This window comes from Eriocheir sinensis, chromosome 40 (assembly GCF_024679095.1).
Source record: "Eriocheir sinensis breed Jianghai 21 chromosome 40, ASM2467909v1, whole genome shotgun sequence".
Classification (NCBI taxonomy): domain Eukaryota; kingdom Metazoa; phylum Arthropoda; class Malacostraca; order Decapoda; family Varunidae; genus Eriocheir; species Eriocheir sinensis.
The window spans coordinates 1,619,239-1,635,757 of NC_066548.1; the positions used below are offsets into that span (position 1 = coordinate 1,619,239).

Here is a 16,519-nt window from a genome sequence, read left to right on the forward strand (position 1 = left end):
TTGCATTCACCGTCACGGGCGACTCCAAGCGTAGGTCTCGCTCTGACGGGGGCTTTGTAATGCGGTAGAGTTGTTGATATCTTAAGCTTGTTGTGTTTTATAATAAGACGGGTATTGTGATGTGCCTGCCTTGCCCCGCCCCGCCCCGTGCGTGGTGCGGGGCGTGGCGTCTCCGTGTCCTCCTAACGGTTGTTTCCTCCCGCAGCACGCATGGGCTCCGGTCAGGTGTTCCGGCCACACTTCGCCTCGCCGCTCCACCCGTGGCTGGGCGGCGACAAGACAATGGTGGGCGGCTCCTCCCCCTCCTGGCACTCCCCCTTCACCAAGCCTCCTCACTACGCCCACGCCCACTCCTCCTCGTCGCCGGCGCCACACTCCAACTCCTACTCCTACACGTCCTCGGGCCTCTTCGCTTCAGCCTTCACAAAGGACGAAACAATGGCGGGCGGCGCGGGCGGCGGCGGCCCCGTCACCGACTACTCCATGGCGGGGGGCGGCGACGGGTCCGACCTCAAGAGCGCGCCCATGCTGTCCCCGCTGAGCGCCTGTGCCAACAAGAGTGGGCGTGAAGGTGCGGGTTATTCCTCCAACGCGGGGGTCAGCGGGGGCGGAGGGGAGGCCTCGGCCACCCCCCTCCTGCCCTCCTACCCCCCCTACCCTGGCTCCCTGGGCGGGGGGTCAGAGTTCCCCAACCCCTACTACCCGCCCTCCTCACACTTCAACAAGGCGCTGGGCCACGACAAGCCAAAGTCCAAGCCGCGCTCCTCCGCCGGTAAGACCCGACCATCTCCCGGGCGCCCGCCGCCCCCACCCGCCCGCTCGGTGCTGAGGTGCTGCTCGGCCCCGCTGCCGTGGGGCTTCTCGGGCTGTCAGTGTCCGGACTCTTGGCAGGTTTATGAGGTGCTTCTAAGCCAGGCAGGTGTCAGATTAACTTCAAGATTAAGACACGTCCACAGGAACAGGATTTTTATTTTTTTTCTCTATTTTTACTTTTAAAAGTCGTGCCGCGGCCTCAAAGCCTAACAGCGGCCGGAGGGGCGGCAGCTCCCCTGCTGGACGCCCTCCCTTGCTGCCAGCACAAAGGCCACATTTTCTTCATCTGTGTTTAGAATCACAAACAAGAGACGCCTGCCACGAGGAACGTTTTCATCAGCATAACAATCACTAAATTCTTAAAATGGCTTATCATGATGCAAAGTTTTCGGCTAATGAGTGACGGCTGCCAAGAGTCCCCCGCACCACACGCCTGACCAAGCCCGCGCCGGCAGCACCGTCAGCACCACCGCCCTGCACGTCGCTAGCCCCGTGCCGTGCTGGCGACGTGGCGGGGCAGACGCAGCGGGCGGCGTGAGGGTGGTCGTGGTGGCCCTTGCCGCCCACTAACACACTGAAGCTCTAGAGTGGCACCGCCCAACTAACACTCCGACACGCCCATGTTTCCGCACGCCCATGCCAGACTAACCAACCCTCGGTACAGCAGGTAGACAGACTCACCTCTTAGCCTTCGTGCACTTTCTAGTCTAGCACTCTGACTCGTCCCTTCCGCTAGCAACACGACGCGTCTCCACATACCTATCGATGCAGAGGCGTACGTAACTCACACCCATAAGAATAATCGTAAGTCGTGTGCTTTGTCGGCCCTCCGCAGCAGCCACAGAAGGGAGATACGGCCCTGGTGTAACTCAAGGATGGGAACAGAACCGGGAGTCGCTCATCTCACAAGAAAGACGCCGGCGGATCAAGGGGCGCAGTTGATCTCGTTGGTCTTGTGATGAATTGCGCTGATGGTTGAGAGTTATTAGCTAAAGTTTCCCGTCTGCGTTGCCTTTCCTGGCGTACGAATTACCATCTCATTTGCTCTTCGTGCCTGGTAGCTTCCTCATCAGATACAGGAGTCAGTTGAAGTATCACGTCCTTCCGAATAACAAGAAAGAGAGACCTACTTTTCCTGAGCACCGTAGACACACTTATGAAACCGAATTACCATCTCAACGCCAGTACCTCGAAGCTTCCTCATCACATACAGAAGTCAGTTGAAGTATCACGTCCTTCCGAATAACAGGAAAGAGAGACCTACTTTTCCTGAGCACCGTAGACACACTTATGAAACCGAATTACCATCTCAACGCCAGTACCTCGTAGCTCCCTCATCACATACAGAAGTCAGTTGAAGTCGTTACGTCATTCCAAACACAAACAGACAGACCAACTTCTCTTGAGCCAACCGAGCACCGTAGACACACATTTGAGTCCTTATTTACGCTCCTCTACCCCGCAAGAAATCTGAATTATGCAAATGGGTCCTCCGGTGCTTCATGTATACGCCGCGATCTTGTTCCCATATCCTGCTTGACGGCGAGGCGAGAGAGAGAGAGAGAGAGAGGGTGCTTCCTGATGCCACTTCACCGTTCGAACTCAGTGAAAGGAAGTGAGTGAAAGGGAGAGATACCACAGACTTATATTCCTCCTTCCTCTATTTCCCGCAGCCATGTTATGTTCTCTTATACATGTAGGAAGACGGAGCCGATGGTTAAGCATATGAAAAACTACTATACTGTACGAACTCCGCTAAAGGAAACGAGAGCAAAGGAGCCAATAACACTGACTCAAACCTTTTATACATGTAGGAAAACAGACCCGATGGTTAAGCAATGGATATGAAAAACAACTATACTGAACGACCTCAACTAAAGGAAACGAGTGCAAACGAGGAAATAACACTGATTCATACCTTTTATACATGTAGGAAAACAGACCCGATGGTTAAGCAATAGATATGAAATGACTTACTCTACGAACTCAAACTTAACTAAAGAAACAAAAACGAGGAAATAACACAGATTCATACCTTTTATACATGTAGGAAAACAGACCCGATGGTTAAGCAATAGATATGAAAAACTACTCTACTGTACGAACTCAACTAAATGAAACGAGAGCAAACGAGGAAATAACACTGATTCATACCTTTTATACATGTAGGAAAACAGAGCCGATGGTTAAGCAATAGATATGAAAAACAACTATACTGTACGAACTCAACTAAATGAAACGAGAGCAAAGGAGCCAATAACACTGATTCATACCTTTTGTACATGTAGGAAAACAGAGCCGATGGTTAAGCAATAGATATGAAAAGGAACAGAGGCGCGATTAAGCAAATAATATGAAAAACTACTCGAAAACAGCGATGTGGTTAAATGATATGAAAAACTACTATACTGTACGAACTCAACTAAAGGAAAAGAGTACAAAGGAGCCAATAACACTGACTCAAACCTTTTATACATGTAGGAAAACAGAGCCGTTGGTTAAGCAATAGATATGAAAAACAACAATACTGAACGAACTCAACTAAAGGAAGCGAGAGCAAACGAGGAAATAACACTGATTCATACCTTTTATACATGTAGGAAAACAGAGGCGATGGTTAAGCAATAGATATGAAAAACAACAATACTGAACGACCTCAACTAAATAAAACAAGGGAAAGAGACGCAATAGCTCTGATTCATGCCTTTCCCTCATTTCTTTACTTCCCACGGACATTTAGGGAGACTGACCCACGTCCTAAACAAATGGAGAATTACCGTAACACGCTGCCCCAATAAAGTTAGATAAGAATTTGCCAAAAAAAAGGACTAATGCCAATATAATAAGCCCTGCGTTCTTGGTCCATTCCCAACATCAGTCACCCAGATCCCATTCCCTATACAAGCTTTCTATGAACCACTATTACAGGTTAATGGCAACATCCAACATTCTGATTTTCTACAATAGCAATAGTACGGGGCTTAAGGAACGACAAAAATAGTCATTGGGAGTGAAATATTTGAAATTTGAACCTTGGTGTTTGAGTTGATAAGAAACTGGCCATCTTTTAGTAAGGGAGAGATTGGGACTCGGCCTTTAAGTTGTATACGATTAGCGTTGTCTGGAAGGGAAGTATATTGACGAATCGAAGCCACGTTGTAGAGCTCTTTATAGCGTTCTTCCTTACTTTCTTTCATTGGCTAAATTTGTAAACAAGTTATGGTGTCTAAAAATCATGTTTGCTGCTGAGTCGTAACATCATTGCGTAGACCTTCATATCATTTTCTTTCTTTCTTTCTTTCTTTCTTTCTTTCTTTCTTTCTTTCTTCCTTCCTTTCTTTCTTCCTTCCTTTCTTTCTTTCTTTCTTTCTTTCCTTCGTCTGCTAAGCCTGTACACAAGTTACGGTGTTCACAAAGAGTACATTACCGCCTCGTAGCCACATTTACGGTGAGTCATTGGTGTATCAGTGTGGGACCGGCGCTTCCCTCATCACGTTGATCTCCCTTTCTTTCAAGCTTTTCAATGAACTTTTCCTATACTAGTTTTAGCGCATTCCTTTTCTTTCTTTTAACCGCGGTGCCAGGCAGACAATACTGGGCAGATGACGCTGCTGAGGACAACGTAATGTGAGGAAGTGTTCCGTTCTGAGTCTTAAACTTCCATGCTGATAACCCCCGTCCACCGCCCCCCCCCCCCCCACACACACACACTCGGGACACACTCGTTTTCTTAATCCACTTTTCTGCATATGATTTGCATCTACGTAAGTACTACATAAAGAAAGGACGCCTCAACTTAGTGTTACAAGAAAATGATCGAATCCATCGCCCCAACGAGGCAGCAGGTCCCGCGAGGACGAGGCGGCCGACCAGTCTCTGCGGCTCGTGATGTACCGGGCTAACATGTTGCCGATACCAGATCCTGCTTTACGGCATATATCATTACTCCCCGGCGCGCCACACCCTTAATCTCCCCGCTGACGAAAGTTTGAAAAGTTAAAGATCAGAATATCTCTCTTGCCCCCACAGGAGTATGATCCTTAAATGATTAAGAGAAAAATATTGTAGATTTACAGATACAATTTATGATGGCTGGGCGGCAGAGGGCGCAGGACAAGGTCTCGGCGGGGTGAGCCGGGGGTGAGGGTGCCCGGTGGTTTATCCCTGTCGATCAGAGCCTACCAGTGGCGCCCGCGGGGTAATAGCGAGTGATTACTTAAGCTACGACCGCTCGTCCGTCTGCCCCTGACGGATGGTCACCCGACAGCCGGTTACGACAGGCGCGGCCGTGCATCTCGCTCTTATAATACGTATGATCGCCGCTCGTGAATCGTGGATCTGCCCTCTAGTCTGCCGCGGCTATTTTAATTCCAAACAGGTGCAGATACGTAAGGCGGGGCGCGATCACTATGATTACCTCTTCTCCAGAAGGTGGAGGGAGTGAAGGGATAGGCGCCTCCCTATCATTTCCCGCAGAGGGGGATTCGTGGCGTTTTGCGACGGGGATTGAAGTATAGGGTGTTTTGTCCGTCCCGGGAGCTTACGAGCCACGCAGGGGTAGCGCGCTGTGATCACTGTGGTTAACCAGCACAGGAATCGTTTATTCAGATTAGTTGGTGAGAGGTGGCGGGAGAGGGGTGAAGTATGGGTCGCGGCGGCCCCTGGAGGCTGGGGTGCCGGTAATGAGCGGTGTTGGCCTCGCCGTGGCGCAGCATTACACACCCAGCGGGCCACGGGCGGGCGGGGAGACGCGTTCAGTAAATTGGTGTGTGTTTTCCGAGCGTCGGTGTTTTGGGGAGGAGCTAAGCGGGCGTGGGATGGCGGCCTCGTTAGCTGCTCCTCTCAGCCGGAACATTACCCGACGTGCCCACGACTTATTGTGCTGCTCCATGCGCTGCCTCGGCCTTACCCCAGCGAGGCCGAGGGGCGAACCCGCGGCCAGTGCTGATTGCGGGAGCTGAACGCCGCAATAGATGATGAATACAGATGCGACAGTCGGATGAGGGAGCACAACGAGAGGCCCACGCGCGTGCATCCACTCGCCCACTCACCCACTCACCCACTCACTCGCTTGTTTGTGCTTTGTGGCGTCGATTCATTGAAGTAAACAAAAGATCGTGAGGCAGAGCAAGGAAGGCGAGAGGAAACACATGAGAGAGAGATAAATAGATAGATAGATAGATAGATAGATAGAGAGAGAGAGAGAGAGAGAGAGAGAGAGAGAGAGAGAGAGAGAGAGAGAGAGAGAGAGAGAGAGAGAGAGAGAGAGAGAGAGAGAGAGAGAGAGAGAGAGAGAGAGAGAGAGAGAGAGAGAGAGAGAGAGAGAAAATCAGTCCCAGAACGTCCTCAAACATTAATTATATCCCAAAGTATATATCCACCCCCTCAACCCCCCCCCTCTCCCTCCCTCCCTTACCTTCCCATTCTCAAATCACACCCATCACCTCCCACCCCCTTTTTCTCCCCTATCCCCCTTCTCCCCCTTCTCAAAAGCATCCATTTCTCGACCAACTACCCTCACCCCTCACTCCTATCCCCTTCAGTCGCTCAATAAGTAAATCTTCGGGTTCTGATCCTCCATGAAAACCCTCAACCCCTCGTGATTGTGGATTTTTGGCTCTCTAAGTCCCGGTAATTCAATTGTTTTAAATACACGAAGCGGCGGGATTTAGCGGCGCGGGGCTGGAGGCGCGAGGGAGAGTGACGAGCTGATGAGACAGTGCCCCGGCCAGACGCCTGATTACGATATATTAACGTTAAATTTGACGTGATCAGATACTGGGGCAAAAAAGCAGCTTGGACCGAGTATAGAGTGAAGAAGGAGAGAGGGAGGGAGAGGATCGAAGAGGCTGGGGGAGAGAGAGGAAAGGAGCGTCTGTGTGTAGTGTTGGTCTGGCTATATAGTGTTGATGGTTTTCGTGTACTTGTGAATTTATGAACAATGATCCATCTCCGTTATGGCTTTTGATATAAATTAGATAGAGATGAGAGAGAGAGAGAGAGAGAGAGAGAGAGAGAGAGAGAGAGAGAGAGAGAGAGAGAGAGAGAGAGAGAGAGAGAGAGAGAGAGAGAGAGAGAGAGAGAGAGAGAGAGAGAGAGAGAGAGAGAGAGAGAGAGAGAGAGAGAGAGAGAGAGAGAGAGAGAGAGAGAGAGAGAGAGAGGAGGAGGAGGAGGAGGAGATGACAAAAAAGGTATTGGTGTAGTTAGTGAAGATAGAGGAAGAGGACGAAGAGTTGATGATAGTTACTGGTGATAGTGTCGTTAGTGGTGTTAGTGAAAATGATAGGGGAGATGCTGGCGGTGGTGTTGGTAGTACTGGTGATAGGGGAAGAAAGTAGTAGTAGTAGTAGTAGTAGTAGTAGTAGTAGTAGTAGTAGTAGTAGTAGTAGTAGTAGTTGTTGTTGTTGTAGTGGTAGTGGTAGTAGTTGTATTGGTAGAAGTAGTAGTAGTAACAGTAGTAGTGGTAGCATAGTAGCAGTAGTAGTAGTAGTAGTAGTAGTAGTAGTAGTAGTAGTGGTGGTGGCTACAGTACTGGTTGTATTCTCGCACCTCCGCCTCCTCCTCGCCCCCGCCCGGCAATCACTGTAATCAACACGTCCGCCTGACTGGACCGGACTCGACCCGCTGCGGTGCTCGCGATGTTTTGTGCACCGGCCGATAGGGGGCGGGATGACATGTGGCGGAGGGGGTAATATGCACCATAACCCCAAGGAGCTTATTACCTGACCTTGCCTTAATATCCTGTCCTTCCTGGGGTTTATATTGGCCAAGAGAAGGATAAGAAGAAGGAGGAGGAGGCAGGAATGAGAGATAGCGATAGGGTGGATGGGGAAAGGGAAGGGATAGAAGAAGGAGAAGGTGTCGAGGTGGTATATCAGAAAGAGAGAGAGAGAGAGAGAGAGAGAGAGAGAGAGAGAGAGAGAGAGAGAGAGAGAGAGAGAGAGAGAGAGAGAGAGAGAGAGATACCCCTGCCAAAGACTCGTGCCCTCGAAAGAGAGAGACAGAGACAGCGAGGAAGGAGAAAGCCATAAACGCAAAGACAAATAACCGGAAAAAAACACTTAAAATAATTCAATCTAGACAGTAAAGAAAAGCCAAGAAAACAAAAAAACAAGTAAAAAAATCAAAAACACCCAAGAAAATAATAAAACAGAGAGAAAACCAAGACAAAAACACAGATTAGACACACACAGACACACATAATATATACCTCACAAAAATCCCTCTATTCAAACCATCTAAGTAACCCCCATGAAAACCACAAGAAACTCTCCCCACGCCAACCCAGCCCAGACCAACCCACGCTAAGTCAGTTCCGAGATGCTTGAGGGACGCGAACAAAGCTACATGCGTCTTTTCTATATATACCTCACAATAATCCCTCTATACAAACCATCTATGTAGCCCTTATGAAAATCACGAGAAACTCTCCCCACGCCAACCCAGCCCAGACCAACCCACGCCAAGTCAGTTCCGAGATGCTTGAGGGACGCGAACAATAGCTACATGCGCCTTTTCTCGAGGCTTATCAACGCGGACACACTACCGAGAAAATATGAGATACCACGAGAAGGAGACACATGCATTTATCTCCCTCGAGGCCCCGGTGTTGCTTCCTCGTGTCTCCTGGTATTGAATGCTTTTACGGCTCCTGCAACTGTTAGGTCTCACGGGGTTGTCACGCACGAGTCTCTAAGATGCCCATGGTCTTAACCCGTCCGCTGCGATTGGCACGGATTCGGCTTTCACTGGTAGCCTGGTCACATATAGTCCCAGGTCCTTCTCTGCCTCTGTGGTGGATAGTGGAGTGTTTCTCATGTGGTATTGGTATGCTGGATATCCTCTCCCATGGTGCAGGACTTTACATTTCTCCTCATTGAATTGTAGCAGCCACTTTTTGTTCCATTCCTGTAGCTTGGTGATGTCTTCTTGTAGGAAATTCGCGGTCAAGGGGTTAAATTACAAAACCCAATGTTCGATTATAATCACACTAACTTAACCTAACCTAACCCACCCACCACACTTTATATACGTATTGGTCTACCTCTTCTACTTTCTACTTGTTAGCCCCCTCTCCTCCCGTCTTCTACCTCAACCAATCCATCTTCCATGTGACATTCCTCTCAGTGAGCCAAGTCTAGTCTATTAAACGTACCTGGCTCCCATTTATGACGATTTCCAAAGTTCACAGCGAAGATTAACCGGTATTTCATGGGTGTTTTTCCTGCTCCAGACGCAGAAGTCGTGTAAAACTATCACTAGGATCACAAAATAGTCCATGAAAATCCCGGTAATTCCTACGAGAGGCTTTTCAAACAGACGAACTGAAGTGTTGATGCGTTTAATAATATTGGCTTCTCCCTCTCACCCTCTCTGTCTCTCTTCTGCCACGGTGATACACGCTTGCTCTTCCTCCTCCTCATCCTCATCCTCATCCTCCTCCTCCTCTTTCTCTTCCTTCTCCTCGTCTCGTCGCCTCTCGCTGTCATAGAACTAGAACTCAACTGCCCTAGCTAATGATGCTTCTGAAGATCTCAAAAATATATTCCTTCAAGAAGTAAAACGATGTTGACCTAAACTAAGAAAAATAAGAAGTAGTATGACTGATTATCTCTCGTCTCTCTCGTCTCTCTCTCTCTCTCTCTCTCTCTCTCTCTCTCTCTCTCTCTCCAAACCCTCCCATCTTCGTTAAACTCCAAATTTACGAACTTCCAATCACTTTTTTTCTGGCAAATTCGCGCCATACTATTATTATCGAAGAAAACCGATATCTTAGAAGTGCTCATTATAATCTACCCGCAAAGGAGGGTCATAGAAAGCTCTTATAGGGAACGGCGTCTGGCTGGCTGATGGATATGGCTGGGGCTGACCTCAAGGGAATGTCGTATAGGAAGGGACAGCTTTTAATATATGGAGACAAGACACCTCTCCTCATGAAATTGACCTCTCCTTTGGCCGCTCATAACTTTTGTCTCTGAAGGAACAGCGATTAGCGGGGTTTTTTTTTTTTACGCCCTGTTGTTTGTTGCCCTTGAGGTGTTTCTTTAGCTATAAAAAATAATAATAATAAATAAAGTAGATAGGGAGTATATTGAAAAGATAAAGATCGACATAGTTATTTTTTCTCTTTCTTTTCCTCTTCCTCCTCCTCTTCCTCTTTCCCTAGTTAAGCTTTCCCCAAAACCATCATCCTCATCCTCATCCTCATCCATTTTTGTTTCTCTCTTCCTCGTTCTCCTCTTCCTTTCCTTCCTCATCCTCCTCATTCTCCTCTTTCCCTAGTTGAGCTTCCCCCAAACCATCATCCTCATCCTCAATCTCATCCTTTTTTGTTTCTTTCTCTTCCTCGTTCTCCTCTTCCTTTCCTTCCTCATCCTCCTCATTCTCCTCTTTCCCTAGTTGAGCTTTTCCGCAAATCATTCTCACCCTCATCTTCCTCCTCTTCCTCCTCTTTACCGCAGAACAAGCTCCCAAAGACTTCATTCACTAAGGCTATACAAAGAGCAAGAATCATAAGGGAAGGCCGATTCATCTTTTAACAAGTAATTCCCTCGCTTCGAACTAAGTAACCTGCCTCAAACTTCAACCAATAACCCAGTATATGTTTACTCTTTAAGCGGAAGGAGCATCTAAGATTCCCCTCACAAAACAACGCTCTTTGCATTCTTTTTTCTCTCCTCCTCCTCCTTCTCCTCCTCTTTCCATAGTTAAGCTTTCCCACAAATCAAGTTACCAAAGCTTTCATTCACTGAGGCTTTACGGAGAGCAAGAATCACTAAGAGAAGAGACCGGTCCAACGTAACAAATCAGTCCGTCTATTCGATCTAAGTAATGTACCTCAAACAACTATCAATAGACCAGAATATATTTACTCTTTTAGCTGGAAGGGAGCATCTGAGACTTCCTCGGCCACAAAACAACGCTCGTCCATAGAGAGAGAGAGGGAGAGGGAGGGAGAGACGGAGAGGGATAGAGAGAGGGGTTAGGAGGAGGGAGAAAGAGGGGCCCCTACAACCACATAACTATATAAGCAACCCACAAACCAGACTATATATGCCACCATTCGCCTCTTCGCTACCAGGCCGTATATCTCGCCTTTCATTTCATTTGTCAGGTTAACCAATAAATTCTCGTACGTGAGACTGCGAGGCGGCGAAGGGGGGTTGGCGCGGCCCTCAGGCGGACGCAGCGCGGGTCCTGATGGGTGTTAATCCTCGCAGGGGCCCCGGGAGTCTGCGATGGGCGTCCCGATACGCCCTACAGACCTTCCCACGCCCACCATAACGCTACAGTCCAGACGGAGGCTTATCGGGGGCTATCAGGAGGGGGAGAGCAGCCTGAAAACACGGGTAAGGGGCGGCCGGCGAGAGAATGGGACGGGATGAGCAGATGGGGGAGGCTGGGGAAGGGAAGGAGGGGGAGGGAGGGGGAGAGGAAGGGGGAGGAATGGAGAGAGAGAGAGAGAGAGAGAGAGAGAGAGAGAGAGAGAGAGAGAGAGAGAGAGAGAGAGAGAGAGAGAGAGAGAGAGAGAGAGAGAGAGAGAGAGAGAGAGAGATGGAGGGGACAAAAAATATACACATGGATTGACAAATAGCATGAAAACAGACAAACAGACAGACAGACAGACAGACAGATAGATAGATAGATAACCAGAACATTATAAAAGGAAATATATAAAAGAATAAGGCATACCATGAGGAGGAGGAGGAGGAGGAGGAGGAGGAGGAGGAGGAGGAAGAGGAAGGAGAGCAAAGATGACGATGAGGAGGCAAATAACAAGAATAATTATGATGAAAAAGAGAAACTAGTGGAGGAGGAGGAGGAGGAGGAGGAGGAGGAGGAGGAGGAGGAGAAATATGCGACAAATATGGAAAGTAGGGAATGAAAAGAGAGATGGAGGGAGGGAGGGAGGGAAGGAGGGAGGGAAGGAGAGAGGAAGGGAGGGAAGGAGAGAAGGAGGGAGGGAGGGAGGGAAGGAGAGAAGGAGGGAGGAAGAGGGAGAGCCATATAGGAAGCAGCAGAAGGGAAGACTGGAGGAGGGGCGGGGTGGAAGGGAGGGAGAGAGAGGAAGGAAAGAAGGAATGGAGGAGAGAGGGAGGGAAAGGAAGGAAAGAGAAGGAGGGGGGAGAGAGAGGAAGGAAGGGAGGAAGAGAGGGAGGGAGGAAGGGAGGGAAAGGGAGGGAGAGAGAGGAAGGAAAGAAGGAGGAATGGAGGAGGGAGGAAGGGAAAGGAAGGAGAGAGAAGGAGGAGGTGGAGGGAAAGGAAGGAGAGAAGGAAGGAATGGAGGAGAGAGGGAGGGAGGGAAAGGAAGAAGGGAGGAAAGGAGAGAGGGAGGGAGGGAAAGGAAGAAGGGAGGAAAGGAGAGAGGGAGGGAAAGGAAGAAGGGAGGAAAGGAGGAGGGAGGGAAAGGAAGGAGAGAGAAGGAGGGGGAGGAGGGAAAGGGTACATAGGAGGAAAGTATAATTGTAGGTGACAGCTTAATGTTATGAGATATGATGTGTAACGTGTCTGGCGCTCCTCCTCCTCCTCCTCCTCCTCCTCCTCCTCCACCTCCGTTCCTTCCTTTTCCTTCATCTGCGTCTTCGTCTTTGCTTTCTCCCTCCTCCTCCTCCTCCTCCTCCTCTTCTCTTCTCCTCTTCCCTCCTCCACCTTCCTTCCTTCCTTTTCCTTCATCTGCGTCTTCGTCTTTGCTTTCTCCCTCCTCCTCCTCCTCCTCCTCCTCCTCTTCTCTTCTCCTCTTCCCTCCAACTCCTCCTCCTCCTCCGTTCCTTCCTTTTCCTTCATCTGCGTCTTCGTGTTTGCTTTCTTCCTCCTCCTCCTTTCCCTCCCCTCTCTCTCTCTCTCTCTCTAACTCTCTTCCGCCTCCTTCCTCTTCCTCCATCTGCGCCTCCATCTTTGTTTTTTTCTTCTCCCTCTCTCTCTCTCCTTTCTTTATCCATCTCTCTATACTTCTCTTCTTGAGTTCTCTCTTTTGTTCCTCTCCTCTTAACTCTCCTTCAATATAAGAACATAATAAAGAGTCTAATGGGAGGAGATAAATATATATTAACTTAAACCTATTGCTACGTGTCCTACCCTATCACCACTCTCCAGATGATTGCCATTTTTAAGCCATTCCATTCACCAATCACTCTGTTAGTAAGTCAAGTCTTCCCTGTCTACACCTTTTTTCAATGAGTCTTGTTTTGTCTAACTTAAACCCATTGCTACGTGGCCTACTCTGCTCTCTTAGAATACCAGAACCTTATTGACGTTATCCAAATTAAAGTTTTTCGTTCATTTATTCTCTCTTTCTATCTATCTTTCTATCTATCGACGTATGTATCTTACTTCTCCCATTTTCAACTTCCCTAATTCTCTTTCCTTCCCTGCCTCTCTCAACCTCTCTTCCGCCCTCCCTCAGTCCTTCCTCTCCTCCTCTCTCTCTCCTTTCCTCTCCTTCACACACCACATTCCTTCTTATGTACCGTTGTTCCGCCCAAGAGAAACGCACACACACACACACACACACACACACACACACACACACACACACACACACACAACGATGAAATATAGACAAACAGACAGGCACACAGACTAACAGAGAGAAAGAGAGACAGACAGACACACAGACGGACAAATACTAGGTCGAAAAGTGGATGAGAAAAGAGAGACAAAGAGATAATAAGAAAAGAGAAGAGAGAAAAAGAGAATTCGTAATCTTCGGAACACCTCGGGATAAAAATAGGAAGATACACGCTCAAAAAAATATATAAAAACAGAGAAAAAAATCTGAATCACTAAAATCAAGGAAGTAAAAACTGAGTCGAGAGAGACTTTTAGATATCGAAGCGAATGAAAGAGATGGGACACATGATAGAGAGAGAGAGAGATACAGAGAACCACAAGAATGAAAAATTAATGAAAAAAATGAAAAATATATATAGTCCAGGAAAGAAATAAGGTCAACGACATCAATAAAGGAGTAAGTTAAATGCTACCTGTATTTATGAAGGGACGATGACCCCGCTGGTGATACTACTAAGTTGGAGACAATGAAAAGAGAGCCGTGTATTCAGATCGTAAAAACAAAGGGGAAACATAGATAAAAAAAGAACTATGGAAGAAAAATTAACTGGGGAGAGAATTTAAATATAGAGGAATATGAAACAGACAAGACAAATGATAAGAAAAAATGGGAAGATGTGCTCGAGGAAAAAATATGTAAAAAGACGAAAAATTAACTGGGGAGAAAATTTAAATATAGAGGAATATGAAACAGACAATATAAATGATAAGGGAAAAATGGAAATATGTACTCAAGGAAAAAATATGTAAAAAGACAGAAAAATTAACTGTGGAGAGAATTTAAATATAGAGGAAAGTGAAACAGACGATATAAATGATTAGAAAAAAATGCAGAAATGTACTCAAGAAAAATAAAAACTGTAAAAAGGCGAAAAATTTGAACATCCAATAGACACAATTTTTTTTTTTAGTAAAGGAAGCAGCTGATGAGGAAAAAATAAATACAAAAAAGTACCTTCTTATAAAACGTAAATGACTAGTGTTTCAGTGTGATGGCGCCACTATAAACACTCGCCTGCGCCACAACGGGCTGGGCAGACCATCAGGAGGACCCAATGGTGAGAGAGCCTACCGGCGCAACAGGCAGCGACTTAAAAAAAAAAAAAAAAGTAAAGAAAGAATAAAGCATAAGCAAATAGACTTATATGAATAGGTAAGAAATGAGGTTGAAGACACCCCCCCTCCCCCCCTCCCCCGCCCCCCCCAAAGCAGGATAATTAAGACCATACAGATAGTTAGTTACAAGACACCACTTCCTCTTTTACCCCCAAAACCTGCCTCAACATTGCGATCCGAGCACCGTACCCACGTAACAGCGGACACCCGATATCACTCTATACAGGCTGATGAAGACAGTGTGTTTATAAGACTAACTGGAGGCGTCATTGGGTTCAGGACAAATAGCTGTCATTGCGTGCGCTTAATTAGGGAACCAGGTGAGGCGACAGGTAATGAGACACTGATGGGAGGGGGAGGGGAAGGGATAGAGGGGTGGAGGAAGGGAGGGAGGAGGAGGAAGGTAGAGAGGAGAAGGGGCTGTGAAATGGGAAGGAGGGAAGGATGTATAGCCAGGCCGAAAGAGAGAGAGAGAGAGAGAGAGAGAGAGAGAGAGAGAGAGAGAGAGAGAGAGAGAGAGAGAGAGAGAGAGAGAGAGAGAGAGAGAGAGAGAGAGAGAGAGAGAGAGAGAGAGAGAGAAGGGGGGGAGGGAGACACTCAGTGAGAAAGAAGAGGAGAGACTGTGAATGAGAGAAAAAAAGAGAGACAAGCCTTGAGGAGAGTAAAGAAGAGAAGCAGAGAAAAAAAATACTAAACACTAAACCTCGTGTCACCTACACTCCTGCCCGTCTCTGAGCCCAAGGTGCCGCCCAGCCTCCCAGCAGAGGGGCGATGCCCAGGACGCGGCGGTCATGCATATGTGTGGGCAATGGCACAGCCGCGTATAGGCTCGGACGGACGGACGGACGGACGGACGGACGAGTGAGTGGACAGATAGATGGCTGGACAGACTGATCAGGGAGCAAAGGGGAACAAGATGGTTGACGGACATCTGATACGCAGACAGATGCGAGTGTTACTTAAGCAAAGGAATAAACAAAGCTGCTCGCCCGTGTCATTCAAAACCGAGACAGCAGCGGTGACAAAACAGCCGAGTCCCATGACGCACCAACTGTTGCTTTCCACCCAAGCTTCACCGATGACGCACAGCCGCGCCCTGTACCCGACGGGCGCGTGCCTGTGCAGTCCACTGACGCAAACCTTCGGGTGCAGCCGTTGACAGGGACCGTCACGGCTGCAGCAGGCAAGGGCCAGAGGGGGGTGGCATCCTGGCAGCCAACAGTAGCCCGGTGCGAGGTGCCTCCCAGCAAGGGCCGGACACATGAGTGATGCAGAGTGAAGACGAACACAGAGTTGACATACACGTTATTTCATTCATTATTTAGGGTTAGGCAGCAGTGGATACGCGTCCCCATTGTCTGTGGGACCCCCTGCTGCCCGGCGTCCCCCTCCCTGCCTGCTGGGCGCGCCCCTCCGGACCGTGATGCTATCGCTGCGGCGATAACATCGGGCAGGTGCTGGCCAGGGTTACCAGGGCCAAGGATTACCTTGCCCTCGGAAAAAATAACCATTGTTGTTCCTGTCCTGTGGATTTCTGAGTCCTGTAAAGTGAAGAAAACTAAAATTTGAGACAAGAGACGTCGAATGTTGTCAAATAGTCTTCCCTGCACCGAGTGAATCAGCCGGGGGCTGCGGGGAGGCAAGGGTGCGCCGGGCACAGGATCTGGCAAAAGTGGCGCTAACTCTGGGCACACGACACTGCGCGGCACGACGCACCTATCCGGCCCGGGGAAACAAGCTAAAGCGGCCCTTAATGATAATGGACAGAGAGATCATTATCGCCACTTGGGATTAGGACTCCATATGGCCGATGCTGGCGACATCACAGCACTAGTGGACGTGCTGGGGCGTTGGTGCCACTGTGTGTGTGTGTGTGTGTGTGTGTGTGTGTGTGTGTGTCAGAGAGAGGGAGAGAGATTAGGAACAGTCCCTGGCCGTTCAGTAATCCAGATGTCCCGCCTTGCCCTCCTCGTCCCGCCCGTCCAGCGAACAAGGGAGGCGAGGAAGGGTTGTCGCTGCC

At 48.6% G+C, this 16,519-nt stretch overlaps 1 protein-coding gene across 2 annotated transcripts in view; it reads left to right on the forward strand.

Moving 5' to 3' along the window:
* LOC127009165 (GATA-binding factor C-like) overlaps positions 1 to 16,519 on the forward strand; it is a 97,856-nt gene that overhangs the window by 54,574 nt on the left and 26,763 nt on the right. Inside the window, exon 2 of one of the 2 annotated variants that reach the window (XM_050881959.1) lies at positions 206 to 571. In XM_050881959.1, coding sequence (XP_050737916.1) covers positions 206 to 571 — 366 coding nt within the window. Of the gene's footprint in view, positions 1 to 205; positions 773 to 16,519 lie in introns of both variants that reach the window. The other variant, XM_050881958.1, reaches the window with a different exon arrangement.